This window comes from Dermacentor silvarum, chromosome 1 (assembly GCF_013339745.2).
Source record: "Dermacentor silvarum isolate Dsil-2018 chromosome 1, BIME_Dsil_1.4, whole genome shotgun sequence".
Taxonomy (NCBI): Eukaryota; Metazoa; Arthropoda; class Arachnida; order Ixodida; family Ixodidae; genus Dermacentor; species Dermacentor silvarum.
In genome coordinates, this window is record NC_051154.1 from 230,656,730 (window position 1) to 230,672,683 (window position 15,954).

Consider the following 15,954-nt stretch of genomic DNA (forward strand, 5'->3'; position numbering starts at 1 on the left):
AATAAAGTTCGAGCTGCCTTTCTTTGACTGTTATTTAGGTATCCAGCGTATTTGTCGCCTTCCATGTATTGTTTCCGTCATTCACAGAACTTCGGAGCCATGGATAAGAGGCCCAGCATCTCGAGTTGTAACCTGCAAAATGGAATGAAAGTATCTCAACGTTATACATCAGCAGCACAGTATCAATCAGTCGTTTGCGCAGTACATCTGTGACGATGTGCAAACACCTTCCATTCACAACTCACTCCCCCCTCCCTCTTTTACTACGGTGCTTGAAAAGGTGCAGGACCTAAATTGAAGTAAAGGTTACAAATTTACCCGAACACAGCCGTTGTTGCCGCTATCCGAAGTGCAATCCTGATGTACTCCCAACAGCACGAGCTTTCGGAGCATCGTATCCGAGATAAAACGAAATTTGAACTCAGCATACGTACCCGCGTCCTCGAATCGAAGGTTGTAGCGTATACTTTTCTGTACAGTGATCACATTGCTCACCCAAAATCCTGGATTTGATGCGAAGTCGTGAGGAAGCTCAGAGCCAAGAAACTGCACATTATACGCTTGCTGAATTGATGCGGCTTGTGATACCAATCATCTGTTTCGCTCCGAAAACTTTTGCGGTCGGCTCAGTGGGCATTGCTGCACTCATAGGCGTGCGCATAGGGGGACAGTGGGGCCATGCCCCTCCCTGGTCTGCTTAGAGGGGTTGAGAGGGATAGGCGAGGGGGGGGGGGGGGCAAGTTGAGCGCACAGTCGAGAGTTCCATGTCCCCAGAGCGCATTTGACGGGCACTTTTTTTTTTTTTTTTTTGAGCAGGGAATTGCGCGGTCTATCAGCTATGTTTCGATGATTCAGCATTGTTCCAAAGAATAAATAATTTTGTTTTAAATAGGTGAGTACAGGATGTGTAAGCACTAGAACCTTTACTCAGGTTATCCATGTTTATTTGCAGACTTAGATGTTAATGTCTTTTGACTTGAAAAACATAATGCAAGATTTTGGTGGAGGTTGTTTTCCATTGGCTAAGATACAACTTCCGAAGTGTCATTACCTACACATTTATGAATGTGTGACAATCAACACCCTGTATATGTTGGCAAACCTGTTTGGTAAAAGAGAAAGTAGTGAATATCGTTTATTTGCACCAGTCTGTATCGTAGTGCCTGGTGCATGGTTGCAGGTCGTTTAAAATTAGCTACGGACCTTCGTAGTTAAACAGCGCTAGAAAAACACGGACGAGAGAGAAGAACACAAGGACGAGCGCTGTCATTCTCGTGTTCTCTCGTCCGTGTTTTTCTAGCGCTGTTTCATTATGTAGGCATTGTACCAACTAGCCTGCGCCCACACCCTATTAAGCTAGGACAAAATGCACAGTGCACCACAGCCTAGTAAACTACAATGTAAAAGTGTGATTAGCGATTTCTAATTAATTAAAATATATTCTATTACAGTGTGGCTTTTCACTTCTCGTCGAATGTCTGCGAAATGTCACGGGGTGGATAATAGCACGCCAGAAAGAAAGTAAATGGGGAGGGGGGGGGGGGGGAGTGCTGCAATATTTAGTTTGCTCGAGAGTTACTGTATATGGCTTCCTTTAGGGAGTCATCGCTAAAGGGAGCCGTATACAGTAACAATATTGCCCTCTCCCTAAAGAAAAGTCCTGTGCACGCTTATGGCGGCATCACGCGCAATTTCCAGCGGTCTTCTTTACACGTGTCCACACTCTGACTCATTCCCTCCACCTGTTTCATTCCCTGTACATGCCGTGGTTGTTTAGTGGCTATGGTGTTGGGCTGCCAAGCACGAGGTCGCGGGATCGAATCCCGGCCACGGCGGCCGCATTTCGATGGGGGCGAAATACGAAAAACACCCGTGCCACTTAGCTTTAGGTGCACGTTAAAGAACCCCAGGTGGTCCAAATTATTCCGGAGTCCCCCACTATATGGCGTGCCTCATAATCAGACCGTGGTTTTGCACGTAAAACGCCATAATTTCAAATTTTCCCCCGTACATGTATATATGGGCACAATATGGGTTTCGTTTATGGATGCGTTAGGTGTAACCTTAAAGCAGCCAACAAGTATTTCCGACGCGTTTTCGGCAAACGTTGCTTTCGGCGACATCGTTCCGCCGTTTTACGTCGCGCGATGCTTTGTTCCGTTTGGCGAACACCCCGTGCCAAGCGTTCCCGCCACAGTAGTGTGGTTGCCTCACGGAGTAAAATGGCGGCGCATTGTCACGCCGAATATAGGTGGGAAACATACTTTCCATGAATTTGCCGCATCCTGAATTCAGCCGCCCGCCCGTGGTCAGTCGAGTGCGGCAGGTCATTTCTTCTCCGGCTCGTCGGCGCCTTTTGTGACGCCCATCTGGCGACACAGCTTCTCCAACTCGGCGCGGTCGAGCCTCCTCAGCTCGTACTCCTCCTCGTCGTCCGTGTCCGAGTCCGTGGCGGCGGCCTGCGGAGACGGCTGCGGGGGCGGCTGCGGCGCTTCTTCGTTCGCGATGCCCACCAGGTTGCAGATGTAGCCCACGAGGCCCGGCTGCTGCGCTGGCGGCGGGGGAGGGGGTGGCGGCGGCGGGGGCTTCTTCTTCTTCTTCTTCCTCCTCTTCTTCTTGTCCCTGATCCTCTTGATGACGTACAGCTCCTCGGCCTCTGGCTCACGCCTCGGCTTGATGTAGATGCCCGACATGCGACCCCGCGACGGACTGCGCGACGTGCCGCAGATGCACACGCAGCTGCCGGCCGCCTCCGCGTCGTCCAGTTGAATCCGGCTGGCCACCGTAGAGGAGGCGCCCCGCCGCGTTGAGCCGGTGTCGCTGATTTCGCGATCGATTCGCAGCATCCGTAGACGGCTGCCCGACCGGCTCATCGTCGACCTGGCTGCACGCGTAGCGCGTACGATGCAAAACGCTCATCCGTGTGTTTCGAAAACCGTGATTCCCGATGGGGTTGACTCAATTGATAAATCATATACTCACCTGGCCCTGCCGCATCCTTCCGGGAGCGGGATCTCCGCGCAGAGGGGAGCTGCCTTCGGCTGCGCTCGGTGTACTCGAAGTCGTCGTCGTCGTCGTCGTAGCCGCCATTCCTGCGCCCGCCACCGTAGTCATCCTCGTTGTCGTCGTAGGCGCGCCGGGGTCTGCGAACCGGAGACCGCCGGCCGCTCGCCGAGCGCCGCGCTCCCGGAGGTGGTAAGGGGGGAGGACTGTACGGTCGACCGTATTGGGGACAAGGCCCGAAATTGCCCTGAATTAATGAATGAATTTAAACATGAGAAATCATTAGTTGGGTGTATATCTTGAATGTGACATCTTAAAGGGACTGACAACCGATTTTACAGCGAAGCTGTCTATATGGCTAGGGTTCCGTGCAATTTTCGTGTCCGTCAACAAATCTGCGTGGGCAAAAACTCAGCTCCCGAATTTGATGCAAGGTCACTTCATTCTATGCAGAAGCTTATACGTCTCATCAATTGGATATGCATTTTCAGTAGATTATATAGTTATCAATAGGCACCATTGATCAGTAGACTCTCAGGTAGATAATAAGAGTTTCTCAGAGATCTGCCGCTGTGCGACCCGCGTTGGCCATGTGTGCACTCGCACCACCCTCTCTTTGTCGCCGTTAGAAGCGCTTGCGTGCCTAGTTTCCTTCCGCTCTCCCGGCGTGGCGGTCCCGTCGCGCGTGTCTAGTTTCCTCCGGCTCCCTAAGGTGGCGGTTGTCTTCCACGCGAATGTATGCCGCCGATCAAGACCGTCGATCAAAATAAAAGTGTGTGTGTGTGTGTGTGTGTGTGTGTGTGCGTGCGCGTGCGCGTGCGCGTGCGCGTGCGCGTGCGCGCGCGCGTGCGTGTGTGTGTGTGTGTGTGTGTGTGTGTGTGGTGTGTGTGTGTGTGTGTGTGTGTGTGTGTGTGTGTGTGTGTGTGTGTGTGTGTGTGTGTGTTTCTGGATGACCGCCGTCACCGCTCAAGAGAAATAAAATTAGCTCATACCTTCAATTGGTCGAAATTCTGTGTCACCTCTATGTCATTTGCTAAAGTGCTTCGCTGGTAATCCACCTTGTAATGGCGCGTGATTTTTTAAGGACCTAGTTTTTTATGGCGCAGCGAAAAGCTCACCCTCGGTAGTGTTTACACCTGCAGCGGTTACTTCAAAAAGTGCGTGGATATTTTGTAAGCAAAATTTTTCGATCTGAGCAACGCTGAGAAGTGAGAGCGATGCCGATAGCCGGCCAACTCATCGAAAACGAAGGCGAAGGCAGCGCCACTTTTCTGCTCACTACAAACGAAGGCCTATCTGCACATAGTAAGTTCGAACAAAACTTACAACAGAAATAAGTGTACTGTTTTCAATACTAATAAAAAGACCAGGAACCGCGTACACTAATAAAAAGTCTCGTGATAGACCTCTGATGCATCTTCATGTTTTTGCCGCGTGGGGCGTCAAAGGTCATATTTTTCGCAACTTTTAGTGAATAATTAAAAATATAAATTCACGTTTAATGAGAAAAGCATGACTCGTTTTAATCAGTAGGATAGGCAATCTTTCCATCAGCGGGTTATCTCGATTCATGTTCTGAGCGGTTGTCTGTTCCTTTAAGTATAGCTTACGTGAGTAGTGAAGTTAAATGCCAAGTATGGATACAATTACGGCATGCATTTGAAAATTTACGCCAAGTGCATGTGTATTGTGCTTTGTGAAAGACGTAAACCATTCGATATTCTCTATATATAGATAATGACCAACTATACGGCGAGCGTGGCGGGAACCGAGATAATTGTTGCGCGTGGTCGCCGAGGGGCGTAGGTCGGCTGGCACGCTGGCTCACATACTCACCCACCAGTATTTCTTTCAGGTTTCGCACTCACTCACTCACGTTGGTGTTCACGTCTACGCATGTCCAATAAGTACTCATTCAAGTTCGCACTCACGCGTACTTACAATCACAGCTACTCACTCACCTTCATACTCACCTATTCAGACTCACTGGCACTTACGTACTTATCGACAAACTCCTTAAAGCTCACATCAATTCATACTCATCGACGCTCAGTCGTGCTCATACTCGCACTTATTGGTGTTTACTCGCGTTCGTACTCACGCCATCTAAAACTCCTTCTTGCTCATAGTCGCGTTCTATCACACCGACCCGCAATCGTGTGATTTCGACGACTCGGAGTCATTACCTCATTACGTGGTATTTTACTATATAGAACGGCAGTTTTGAGTTAGAAAATGAGCCGATCCTGTTTGCTTTTAACGCTTTGGTTCACATGAGGCTAGATGTGAGGTAAAGAAAAAAATCACCGATGATTACGATACTCCCTAATGCGAAATTTGAGCGCCGCTCTATATACGTGTTTTCATTTCTTGATATATTGGCTGGCGCGGACAATCTATCTGGTGCGGCCCGTTGTAAACGAAGCGAAGTGTGGCGCGACTACCTCGCTAATCTGGAGATCGCGAGAGCCAGCGCGTGGGTGACGCGTGGGCGCGATTCACAGCAGCCGCCGACGACAGACCTTCCCGACGACGCGCGTTACTCTGGCGTCATCTCGTAGCCATCATCGCCGCACTACGCTTTTCTTCTCACGCTTTCGCCATAACCTTCTTCGCTTTGCGCCTCATTGTTCCGCTGCAGCCTCCTCCTTCGCTTTCCTCCTCGCGCCACTTCGCTCTTACCGCTTTTTTCATCCCCCACTGCGCACCGCGTTCGCTCTCATCTATCGCTGTGCACGTTCGCTCGGTTACGAGTGACAACGCCGACGCTCGCCGCATAAGCGCTGCTCTTTAAAAAAATAAAGACATCAGAGGTAGTGTATACCTACCATGGTTTCGATCGAGCCAACGACCACGTGTTCTTTTAACCGAGCAATTCTAACCGGCCGCCATGGTCGCGTTTTTAACGTGATAGCGTTAAGGGCCCCGTGTCGCTGAAAATTAGGTGTCGGTGTCGACGTCAGCGCCGGCGGCGTTGTCCGTTAGCGAAGAATTATCCCGAACCATTCAGGCCCTTCGCGTGGCGCGTAGACGTTACTGAACTAATTGAATTTCTCAAAGTAATATATGCGTCATAAAATTCGCAAAGTACGACTTACACACAACCAACAGATATGATAGCGTCGGATTGTAATATGAATATACGAGAAAGCATAATTCTGTTATGTGGAAACTCAAACCCCTTTTCCAGCTGCCGTTTGGGGTCTATCTTAGTGGGAGCGGCGCGCCCCGCTCGGTTCCTTGCAACACCATCCAGATGGTGCTCACCTCCGCGCAGCCGCAGCAGCGGCGGATCCCGCCGTGCAGGGGAAAGAAAAAAAAAAAGAACCAGCAAGCTCGCCTTCGTGCATAGGGTTCACCGCCAGCGTGCGTAGGTAACATTACGGTTGCATAAGCTGCAGTTAGGGATCTTTGAATGATATATCGCGTTCCACTCTTAAAGGCGAAGCTTAAGCGTCCTCGAAGTTTTTTCCTCCCCCCTTTTACGCGTATGTTAAGCAGTATTTACAGTGATATAAAAGCAGCCACCATCATGTATTATGATTGGGCGCACCTTAAATTTAAAATAAAGTCCTATGTTTTACGCGAAAAATTAACGATCTGATTATGAGGCACGCTATAGACCTTTTCATCGGGGAGGAGGAAAGAGCGCGCGACGAGCCTTTCCTCCTCTCTGGCTTGGGCGAGCCGGCGCGGCGCGGCTTGAATGTGTTGCCGGTCGCGCGCTGCGGAGCGATTTGGAGGTATTTTAGCTAGTTCTGAGGGCAATTTACGAGATGTCAGTGCTTATGAGGTCGTGGAAAAACCACTGTGTAGCCTTTAGGTGCAGCAGTAGCTACAGTATCTGTAAACTTCTCTGGGATGTGCAAAAATGCGACGCGCGTCATCAGCCGCGGTGTGTGTATGTGTTGTGAACTATGTTGGATGTATCGGTTTTCACTCGACGAAGAGTTGTTGTAAAACATTTCCATCAGCCACCGGCATCGTTCTCACGCATTTTAAGTCTAGTAGACTTCAAATCACTATGTCTACGTTAGCCTCCTACAAAAGGCCGAAGGCTTTTGCTCAACACAGCGAGCACTCCGGTTGCATGGCAAACCCACATGATACACGCAAGCATCGTGCATCGATCGGCATTGCCATTTTGCTCTGTAAGGCACAATATACAAATGGGATCACATAAAGAGAATCCAACAGCTATTTGTAAGGACACAATTTCCGTAAGATTGGTGAATGCGTCGTAGAGGCCTGACCTTTTACGAGACTGAAAAAAAAAAGAGTTCATATGTCCTCCTTTTGCGGCAAAATAAAACAGAACACGGGATAACGACGCAATAAGACTTCGCAAGGTCGTGCCGCATGCTTGGACCACTTGGCCCATGCGCTATAGAGAATCTATAACACAGCATTTATTACTGCCTCGGAAGCTCGCGCAGTCTGCAGCTGGTCGTTCGACCACTCGAAAAGTGTGATTCACACTGTACGGTATGCGATTATTATTAAACAAACTATTCTATTAGTGGGCGGAAACCTTGCCCAGCAAACAAGGCAGTCGCCCAATCTATCCACAGATGACAACTTGAACGCTTGTCAAAGTAAACAGTACAACTTATTCGCCAGCAGAACGGTACCCACGTTGTTAGGATCGTCAAATGTTTCGTAACTACTCGTTGCAGCTAAACCAGAGCTTATAACTACAGTGATGAGAATGTTGCAGTATAGTAACATTCGTGAAACAAATTTTACGAAATACCTAACTGATATCCGAGGCTGATGGTAAGCTCAAATAAACGCGCACACCTCGCACTGGGTGCTCCGTCCGCCCTAACGCCAGCAGAAACTCCAGCCGCTTAATTACTTCAGACTTAAATTCCTTCACTACGCCTCACAGGACCATACCTCACGTAGAAGACGCCATTTCATGCTAAATAGACCGCGAGAGTGCGAAAAAACCCACCAAAAACTGCTGCCGAGCGTATACCATAGCATACAACACGGGCGTTCGCCCAAGCCAGCATGCCAACTGCCCATAGATGGCGCCACTGCCTACGCAATGGCGGCGCCCATGAAAAAACTGTCTATAGTGGGGCTGCTCTCTGTCCCACAGCCGCGCTATCCGCCCATACAAGAGAACGCAATGTGCAGTTGTCACAAAAGAGCGCACAATTGAAGCGCGCGCCGTGTATCACTCAAACCAGCAAGGAAACGACGGCCCCGCGGCAGCTTGGACAGAGGGAGAGAGCGCATACGCCACAGACAGCCGACGCGATCAACGAAGTCTAGAAGCTACAAGATTCGCGAAGGCGACGGTAACGAGAGAGAGAGCGCGCGAAACCCCCTTTCACCCGGTGAGTCGAGAGAGAGAGAGAGAGAGGGAGTACTACAGCGTGAGCGTGCGGCTACGGATGAGTCACCACCCTCCTAGACGACGTTCCGACAGCCGCAGTCGAAGACGCGAGAAATTACTAACGATTCCCAGGCTTTATTCATGCTACGGGATCACAACTCCGACCGAAGGTTCCAGAACCACCGGCGAAGGCAATAAAAGCTCCGTATGGGAATCGGAAGGGGGATCAGACCGCGCCGGTGAAGAGATGTGAAGAGAGAATCCCCTCCTTCCGCAGACGGTCAGTCTGACCTTCTGCGGAAGAAGGGGATTCTTGGCAAGTTAACCGACGCGTTCATCGAGCGTCTGCATTTCCGGAAGAAGTTCCTTTTTCGAGATTTGCCTCGAGCTAAGCCGAGATCGTCCGGCTCAAGACCAGCACGGTTGAATACGAGTGGGCACTTTGTGTTCCTATTCATTCTGTACTTTCCGTGTTGGACTCTTAGTGCTTGTCGTTAATTATTTTTCAGTGGTTTGTTAATACCCATCTTAATTGCATTGTGATGTGTCTAGCCGAAGTGTGCACGTGTGTATGTAACTGCCTTGTTCGAAGAATATATTTTGTTGTGTTAATTTTGATAACTCTGGGCTTCGACTCGGTCTTTGGACCGCAACCGGCGTTCGCTGGCGCACCATGCAGAGGGCCCCTTATTAACTGTCCTTGCTTTCGTGGGGTTATTTTCGGAAGCTGATAAGTCGGCTTGGGAATTTGGTCCGGCGTTGGCGCCTCGTTCACGGGGTGTGTGACAGCAGTGTTTGAATTTTGCACACTGCTAATGCGCAGTGGCGCTGACGCTTTATTATACTTCTAAAGCATACACTAAGCTGATTGCGTCCGCTATTGCGGAGGCTCAACCATAATGCAAAAAAAAAATGTCGCAGTTTCGCCCGAAAGGCGAAGCATCAATTGCGATAGCAAATTGGTAGAGAGCTATTCGGAGTAGGGATAGTAGTTTTATCGGCTGCATAAACTTGGACACATTCGCTTTCTAACTGAATTGACAAGCGTGGTGTCATCGCGCACAAGCAAACATGAATAGATCACACGGAATGACCGCAGACAACGACTGTCAAAACGCAGGCAGCAAGCGCGCTGCAGGCGCTGCAGCGGGCGAAGAATCGTGCGGGCTAACGCTTCAACGGAAACTGAGCGGCGAATGCAGAGCGCATACAAAGGTCAGAGCCGTGTGAAGAGACGGTGCGGGCGACCGCCACCACAGCCAGTGCAAGCGTATTTGTTGGCAGAGTAGAAGCCCCCCCCCCCTCCCTCCCGCGCAGCCTTCCCGCTTTTTTGCTTTCGCGTGGGAGATTGCGTTGCCAGTTCCCCTTGCGCTCGGTTGCAAGATACGCATTTGGTGCCGTAGCACAGCGTCGCCCCGCCTCCCTCCCCCCATACCCCCATGGCCTTTCGCGCGACGGTCGCGTTTGCTTTCCGCCGTGCGTTGGCTCTCCGTGATAGCGCGCGTCCCCCGCGCGCTTTCACTCGCGCGCGCGGCGACGATTTTATCGCCCTTGGAATCTATACGGAACCTCACGGCGACGGCGACGCCGACGGCAGAAATCTGGTTGAGGTGTCCATATAATTGCTATCGCAATAAAAGCAGTTTCGCATGCATGCAGTGACTGGCGACATACCAAGATTTATGATTGCGCACAGACTCTTTGAACTGTGTTCTAACTATATGCGCGGATGCCTCATGTTGGCGCGATGGACCACTCAAGGCAATTGCCGCGCGACTGGCCGCTCGATGGCTATGCGTGTATTCTTTCACGCTCGGAAAAACTCTTTTATGTAGCACGTATTGAGCAACAGAATGCTGTACCGGGAGTTTTTCATGTTGCTCTACAATTTTCTCCTTGGCACTTTTCAACTAATTATAATATATGAGAAGTTGATTGTATATATGAGAAGTTGACTAATTATGTAATTAGGCAGAATGCAAAAAATTATCTGAGTATCTCTAAGCGACGGCAAACAACATTATAGCTTGGTTTTGTCCAGCTACGTGGCATTTGCATATTTTAAAATCTTCGTGCACGATAGTTGGGACACCATATATATATATACGCATGCACATATACACTCTCCTAATGCGAACGCATTAATAATACTGCGGTCGCTAATGAATGCCGTCACCTATACTCAGTGCGCGGTTACGACGGATGCAAACGCTACGGGAAATGTGTTTTTGTTGCGTGCCATGGTGCGATGCCCGTTTGGTGCTTCCAAGCAAAAGAAAACGCTTTTCTATTTCTAGAAATCCTTCCCCGTGCACAATATGCGTGATTTTGATTATTTTTTATCAGCGCTTAGTCAGCGCAAGAATCTGCGCCACATGCAGTTGTGTTTCGGTGTCTAGCACAAACTTTCCTTGTTCATTGTTCAGTAGCATCAATGTCCTTACCTGCTTTTATTTAAGAACATAGCTGAAAACTGAGCACAATGTATCTTGGTTGCTTGATACGGACTAGAAATACGGAGTTGTTTTTTACGTAATACAATGTGATTCTGCGCTGTATCATGATATGCCATAGTTCGCTCACCACCATGGCAGTTCTGTAGTAATTACTTGAAACTGAACAAAATATTACTGACTATGCGTGCTGCTGACAAGGCGTGGAAGCTAAGCCCACCCCGTGCAGACACAGGTATTATCACTAATTAACTCTATTTGATACGTACATAAAAAATTATCTGTATCTGCGTTATTCATTCGTATAAACTGCACGTTGTTGTGAAAAGCGTCGTTACTTATTTTTGTAGGCGTGCACTGCATCTGCTGCTTTCCGATAGCTCATATTCGATATAGCGATATGTTGCTAGAATCGCGGCCACAGCGAACAGCAACATATTCGCGGCCACAGCGAATATGTTGCTAGAATCGCGGAACAGCTGTACAGGCTGTACGCCTGTACAGCTGTATACAGGCGACCGAATTACACGAGGAGTTAGTCAGAGTATATGGGTTATCGGCGCATGATGGGGTGGCCTTCGCTATGCCTTAACGGAGACATTGAAATATGGACGTTCCACCAAAATGACATTCCCGCTTTCTTTAAAAAAAAAAATTGAAAAAATAAGTTTTGTTGCCGGTACAGCTTCGTACACCGAGAATTCCTGACGATATGTCCACTTTTGTGCGCTCTTCCTATATGACTGCCTGTATAGTGTATCACGGAAAGAAAGTGCGCACGGTTTAGAAATTTAATGCTGCGGCAACTTCCCTGGATACATCATAATATGACTGCCCTTCATGCCATGGACACTCTTCGAAATGAACGAAATGAACGCAATGCGCGTTGCTTTTGCGCGTTCTGATGCGCGTCGCGGCCGCGATTTCGTGCAGCGTGAAACCCGGAACAGAGGGATCGAAATGGGGCAGTTCTCTCACCTGAGCGGCGACGCTGCTGGGGGGTTCGGCGAACGAGGTGACCATGTAGGAGCGTCGCATGTGGGGTCCCGTCATGGGGGGCCCCGCCATGGGCGGATGCCCACGACCAGGCATCGTGGTGTTCGACTCGATGCGCACCACCTCGCTGGTACAGACGGTGCCGCGGCGCTGTTGCAGGTGCGGCGGCAGAGGCCGGCTGACGCTCAGCGAGAGCGCAGACTCCGACTTGTGCATCGGAATCGGGGGCGGCTGACCGGGGGGCCTCGGGTACATCACAAGGTTGGCCTCGTAGGCAGCCCTCTGAGTCGCAAACTGTCGGTGAGCGCGCCAGAGAGGAGACTTTCAATTCTTCAACCTAATCGATTGCCAACGCTGCGTGATACATTGCTGTAAATGCATCGATGCCTTGCCGAATCGGGTGCACAAACAGCGAGTATGGTAGAAATTACCACGGCCTGCATTCTGACGTCAGAACGCGGGCTGTACGCCGCACTGTACGCGTGACAGCTGGGAATTCATCGCGGAGTGTTGTACGTAAATCGCGCTGTTCGGGAATATAGACTCGAGAACACATAGGGAATACGTCTCACGCGGTATGCATCATTGCCAAGTGACACAATCACGTTCTGCACCAAGGACGAAGGAGAACACCGGAAGAACACTGCTTCCCGCCGCTGAACCACAAATATTCATACAATCTATACCAGCTTGGTCCCAATACATATATGTCCAAGTACAATATTCCATGGTGCAGATATTAAATTGTTGTCACCGAGGAGGGCACACGCCTATAGAAGACGTCGTGTGGACATGCAAAAAAAAAAAAAAGTTGGCATTTGTACGCTTCGAATAACCTACTATTCGCGTACAATATGCCCGCAAAATGGCTGTAAGCCAATACTTCAGGAGAGCCAGCGCTTTCGAGCCTCAAACTTTAGTTTCACGTCCGAGAAATTAAATTTTCCGACCGAATAGCTTTATTTGGCTCTTTGGCCCATTTCCGTTGTGCATGGTCGGTGGGACTTTCACCGCCGCGATGCGAGGTGCGCCTGCAGATCTCGTGCAACCGAGTTGCGGAATGCGTTCGTCGTCGAATACAAAGTTGAATTACAAACTATTACAGTTCTTTGAGACGCGCACCTGCCCTCGCGCGAGAGCTTCGGGGCGTCTGACGGTTCAGATTCAGTGGTGGAGCGCTCTGGAAGGACAGTCTTCCTCTACTCGCGCCGCCCTCATCCTCCGTGGCGGCTGCGGGAGAAGGCTTCGGTGGCGGGAGAGGAGGTGACAATCGCTCTCCACCAGTGCTCTCCACGCCGGCGCTCAGCGCCGCGTGGAGAGCGATTTCACGGTACAATTTCACGGTACACGGTATTTCACGGTACAATTTACTTTTAACACTTTCATTATAGTTTCAAATGTTACCGGAGTCACGCAACATAGTACTTAGCTGATGTACGTACCGGCATCGAGGCACGGCAACAAGAGAAAGGTGGAAACGCTATTCGTAACGACGCCTAGTCAGACGTTGGTCACCCTCCACGGAGGGCAATTGGCACTTAAGGAATTGCGACTGCGCTGTGTGTATTATTTCTGAATAAATCGACTGCTTCTTAAAATTTAGTGCTGGAAAGGTGGCGCGGTGGCGATGAGATTACGCCTAGATGAGGCGTGCGCGGTCTGCCCTCTGCTGAAAAAAAAAACATCTGGCACATTGTTTTGTGCGAGGAAGGCTTTCTGGGGAAATTTTAAATGGAACGCCTTCTCGAAAGTGCAGGTGATAATATATATATATATATATATATATATATATATATATATATATATATATATATATATATATATATATATATATATATATATATATATATATATATATATATATATGGCAGGGCTGCGCTTAGCAACACATTGTTCGGGTTGTCGCATTAGTTAAGGATGACACAATGGACAGAACCAAGGAAATGTTTGGCGTCGCTTGCATCGAGCAAGCTAGCTATTTTTTTTTTTGTGTGTGTGTGTAATTCGCCCAATGGCGTAATTGGTTTTTATTAATTTTCAACTGCTCAAATTGTATATTCAGAGCAAAGTCTCCATTAGAAAATTGTAGACCATCTGGAAAAATTCCCGATCCAGCTTTCTGTTGCTCAATTCGAGCTACATAAATGTTTTTCCTAAGAAAGTGCCGCGCGACTGTTTGCACGACACTTTATATTTTTCATAGCACTTTTACTCTGCATATAATATTTAAGCAGTTGATTGTATAATAATAACTAATTATGTTTTTAGGCGAAAAATAAAACGTAGTCTGACTTGTTCCAAGCGACAGCAAACAACAAATACGTTGGTTCTGTCGAGCTACGTAGCATTTGCATATATATATTTTTAATTTGGCACAGGTTACGCGAGACAGCCAGTTTATATACCCTGTGGCCATGTCGCATAAGCAGCTGACTGACTATTCAGTTGCAACATGTGCCCTATAGCATTTAGTTTTATCATGTCGTTAAAAAATAAATTAATGACCATCGCCCAACTGCCGATATCCGATGTTGTGAATAATGTTATGCCAAGTAAAACAAACAAAGAAACAAACAATAAACTTATCGCTGATGCACTGTTTTCAAGAATTATCCTTCAATGTCTTGGCTGAAAGGCTCATTATAAAAACTTACTTTCCGTTCTCTTCGCGTAAGGTTTTCCTTTTATTCGTGAACGGGTACGACGCGAAAAGAAAGCAAGCTACGCCGCAGATTATTTCGGCCACGAATCGAAGTGACTTGACGAGCAATAGCTAGATTTTTTTCTTTTTTATATATATCGGGCGCCTGCGCGCAAGAGACGCCCTGGATTTCTTGGTTACGAATACGAAGCTCGTCTATAGATATGCATAGGGCGTCGCAGAATTCGCATGCGCTCGCTCACCCTCCGTTGACCATCCGCCATGACGGCGTTCCCGTGGCCAGCTCAGCCGGTGAGCCGTGCTGCAGACAAGGTGGAGCCGTCAATTTCGAGGCCGGCGCGGCGTGGTGCAGGGACGGATCATGTTTGACGATTAATTTTGGTGGCTAGCCCGACGTCATCGCTGCGGCCTCGGTGCGGCCTGCGCCGCCGGCGGCCTGCGAGATCGACTCCTCGTCCTCGTCTTCTTCTGCGCTCGGAAACATGCGACCATTGTTGGTTTCTTTCCTCCCATTCAAATTTATGTAGCTTTTTTTTTTTCGTTTTTTATGGCCAGTTCTGGGTGAAACTAGGAGGAGTGTCTGCCAGGCCCTTGTCCTTGTTCCCCAATGAAATGGCGCAAACCACTCTGGGGAAACGGCCATGAATGCCAGGTCACAATAAAAACAAAGGTGGTAGCGGCGGCTTCATCATTCCAATCATCGTCTGCAGATATATATACAGCCTTTGTCAGAAAAGTTCCAGGACATTTTTTTTTATTTCTGAGTTTGCAATACTAAAAAGGAACAAATGTTGTTTTTATATGACCTTGGCCATGTTTCCGCGCAAGCTCACTAGGTGGCAGGGCTGCGCTTAGCAACACATTGTTCAGGTTGTTGTCGCATTAGTTAAGGATGACACAATGGATGCTGATTGTAAGCAAAGAGTGAACATTAAGTTCTGCGTTAAGCTCGGGAGAACCCCTAGTGAAACGTGGAACATGATTAAGCAAGCATATGCAGGCGAGGCACTTTCAAGAATTCGTAATTATTTCGAGTGGCACAAAATGTTTCGTGAAGGCAGTGCAAAACGATCCCAGAGCTGGTCGCCCGTCTACAGCACATACCAATGCAAACGTGGAGTGTGTAAGGCAGTTATTGCAAGAAGACCGTCGTGTAACTGTGCGTATGATTTCAGAAGAATTTAATTTGAATCGTGATGCGTGTCCTAAGATTTTACGCGAGAGGGAGAGAGAGAGAGAGAGAGAGAAAGAATAAACTTTATGCACAAAAGTACGCGAGCGTGGTAGCTCCTCCGCTCTGCAGTGGGTGGTCCCCTCAGTCCAGGAGACCAGTGGCCTTTTAGCTGCCCTTCTCGCTCGGTTGAGCCGGTCCGTTGAGTCGGAGCTGGACAGCGCTGTTGCGTCCCGAATCAGCCGGGCGCATTCTTTGATTGTTTCCCATCGAGGCAGGCCCTTTCATCAGCGTCGCCCAGACGGCGACAGTGCCCGACACC

The 15,954-nt window shown here is 48.9% G+C and overlaps 1 protein-coding gene across 1 annotated transcript; it reads right to left on the reverse strand.

The window, feature by feature from the left end:
* Nucleotides 1-8: 8 nt before the first annotated feature.
* LOC119437627 (serine/arginine repetitive matrix protein 1-like) lies at nt 9-14,904 on the reverse strand. The gene is made up of 5 exons (XM_037704624.2): nt 14,704-14,904; nt 11,782-12,093; nt 2,983-3,250; nt 2,265-2,884; nt 9-132 (listed from the first exon to the last, which is right to left on the reverse strand). Exons 1-4 carry the CDS (start codon nt 14,722-14,724, stop codon nt 2,328-2,330), a joined length of 1,158 nt encoding a protein of 385 aa, XP_037560552.1. The 5' UTR covers nt 14,725-14,904; the 3' UTR covers nt 9-132; nt 2,265-2,327.
* Between the last annotated feature and the right edge of the window lie 1,050 nt (nt 14,905-15,954).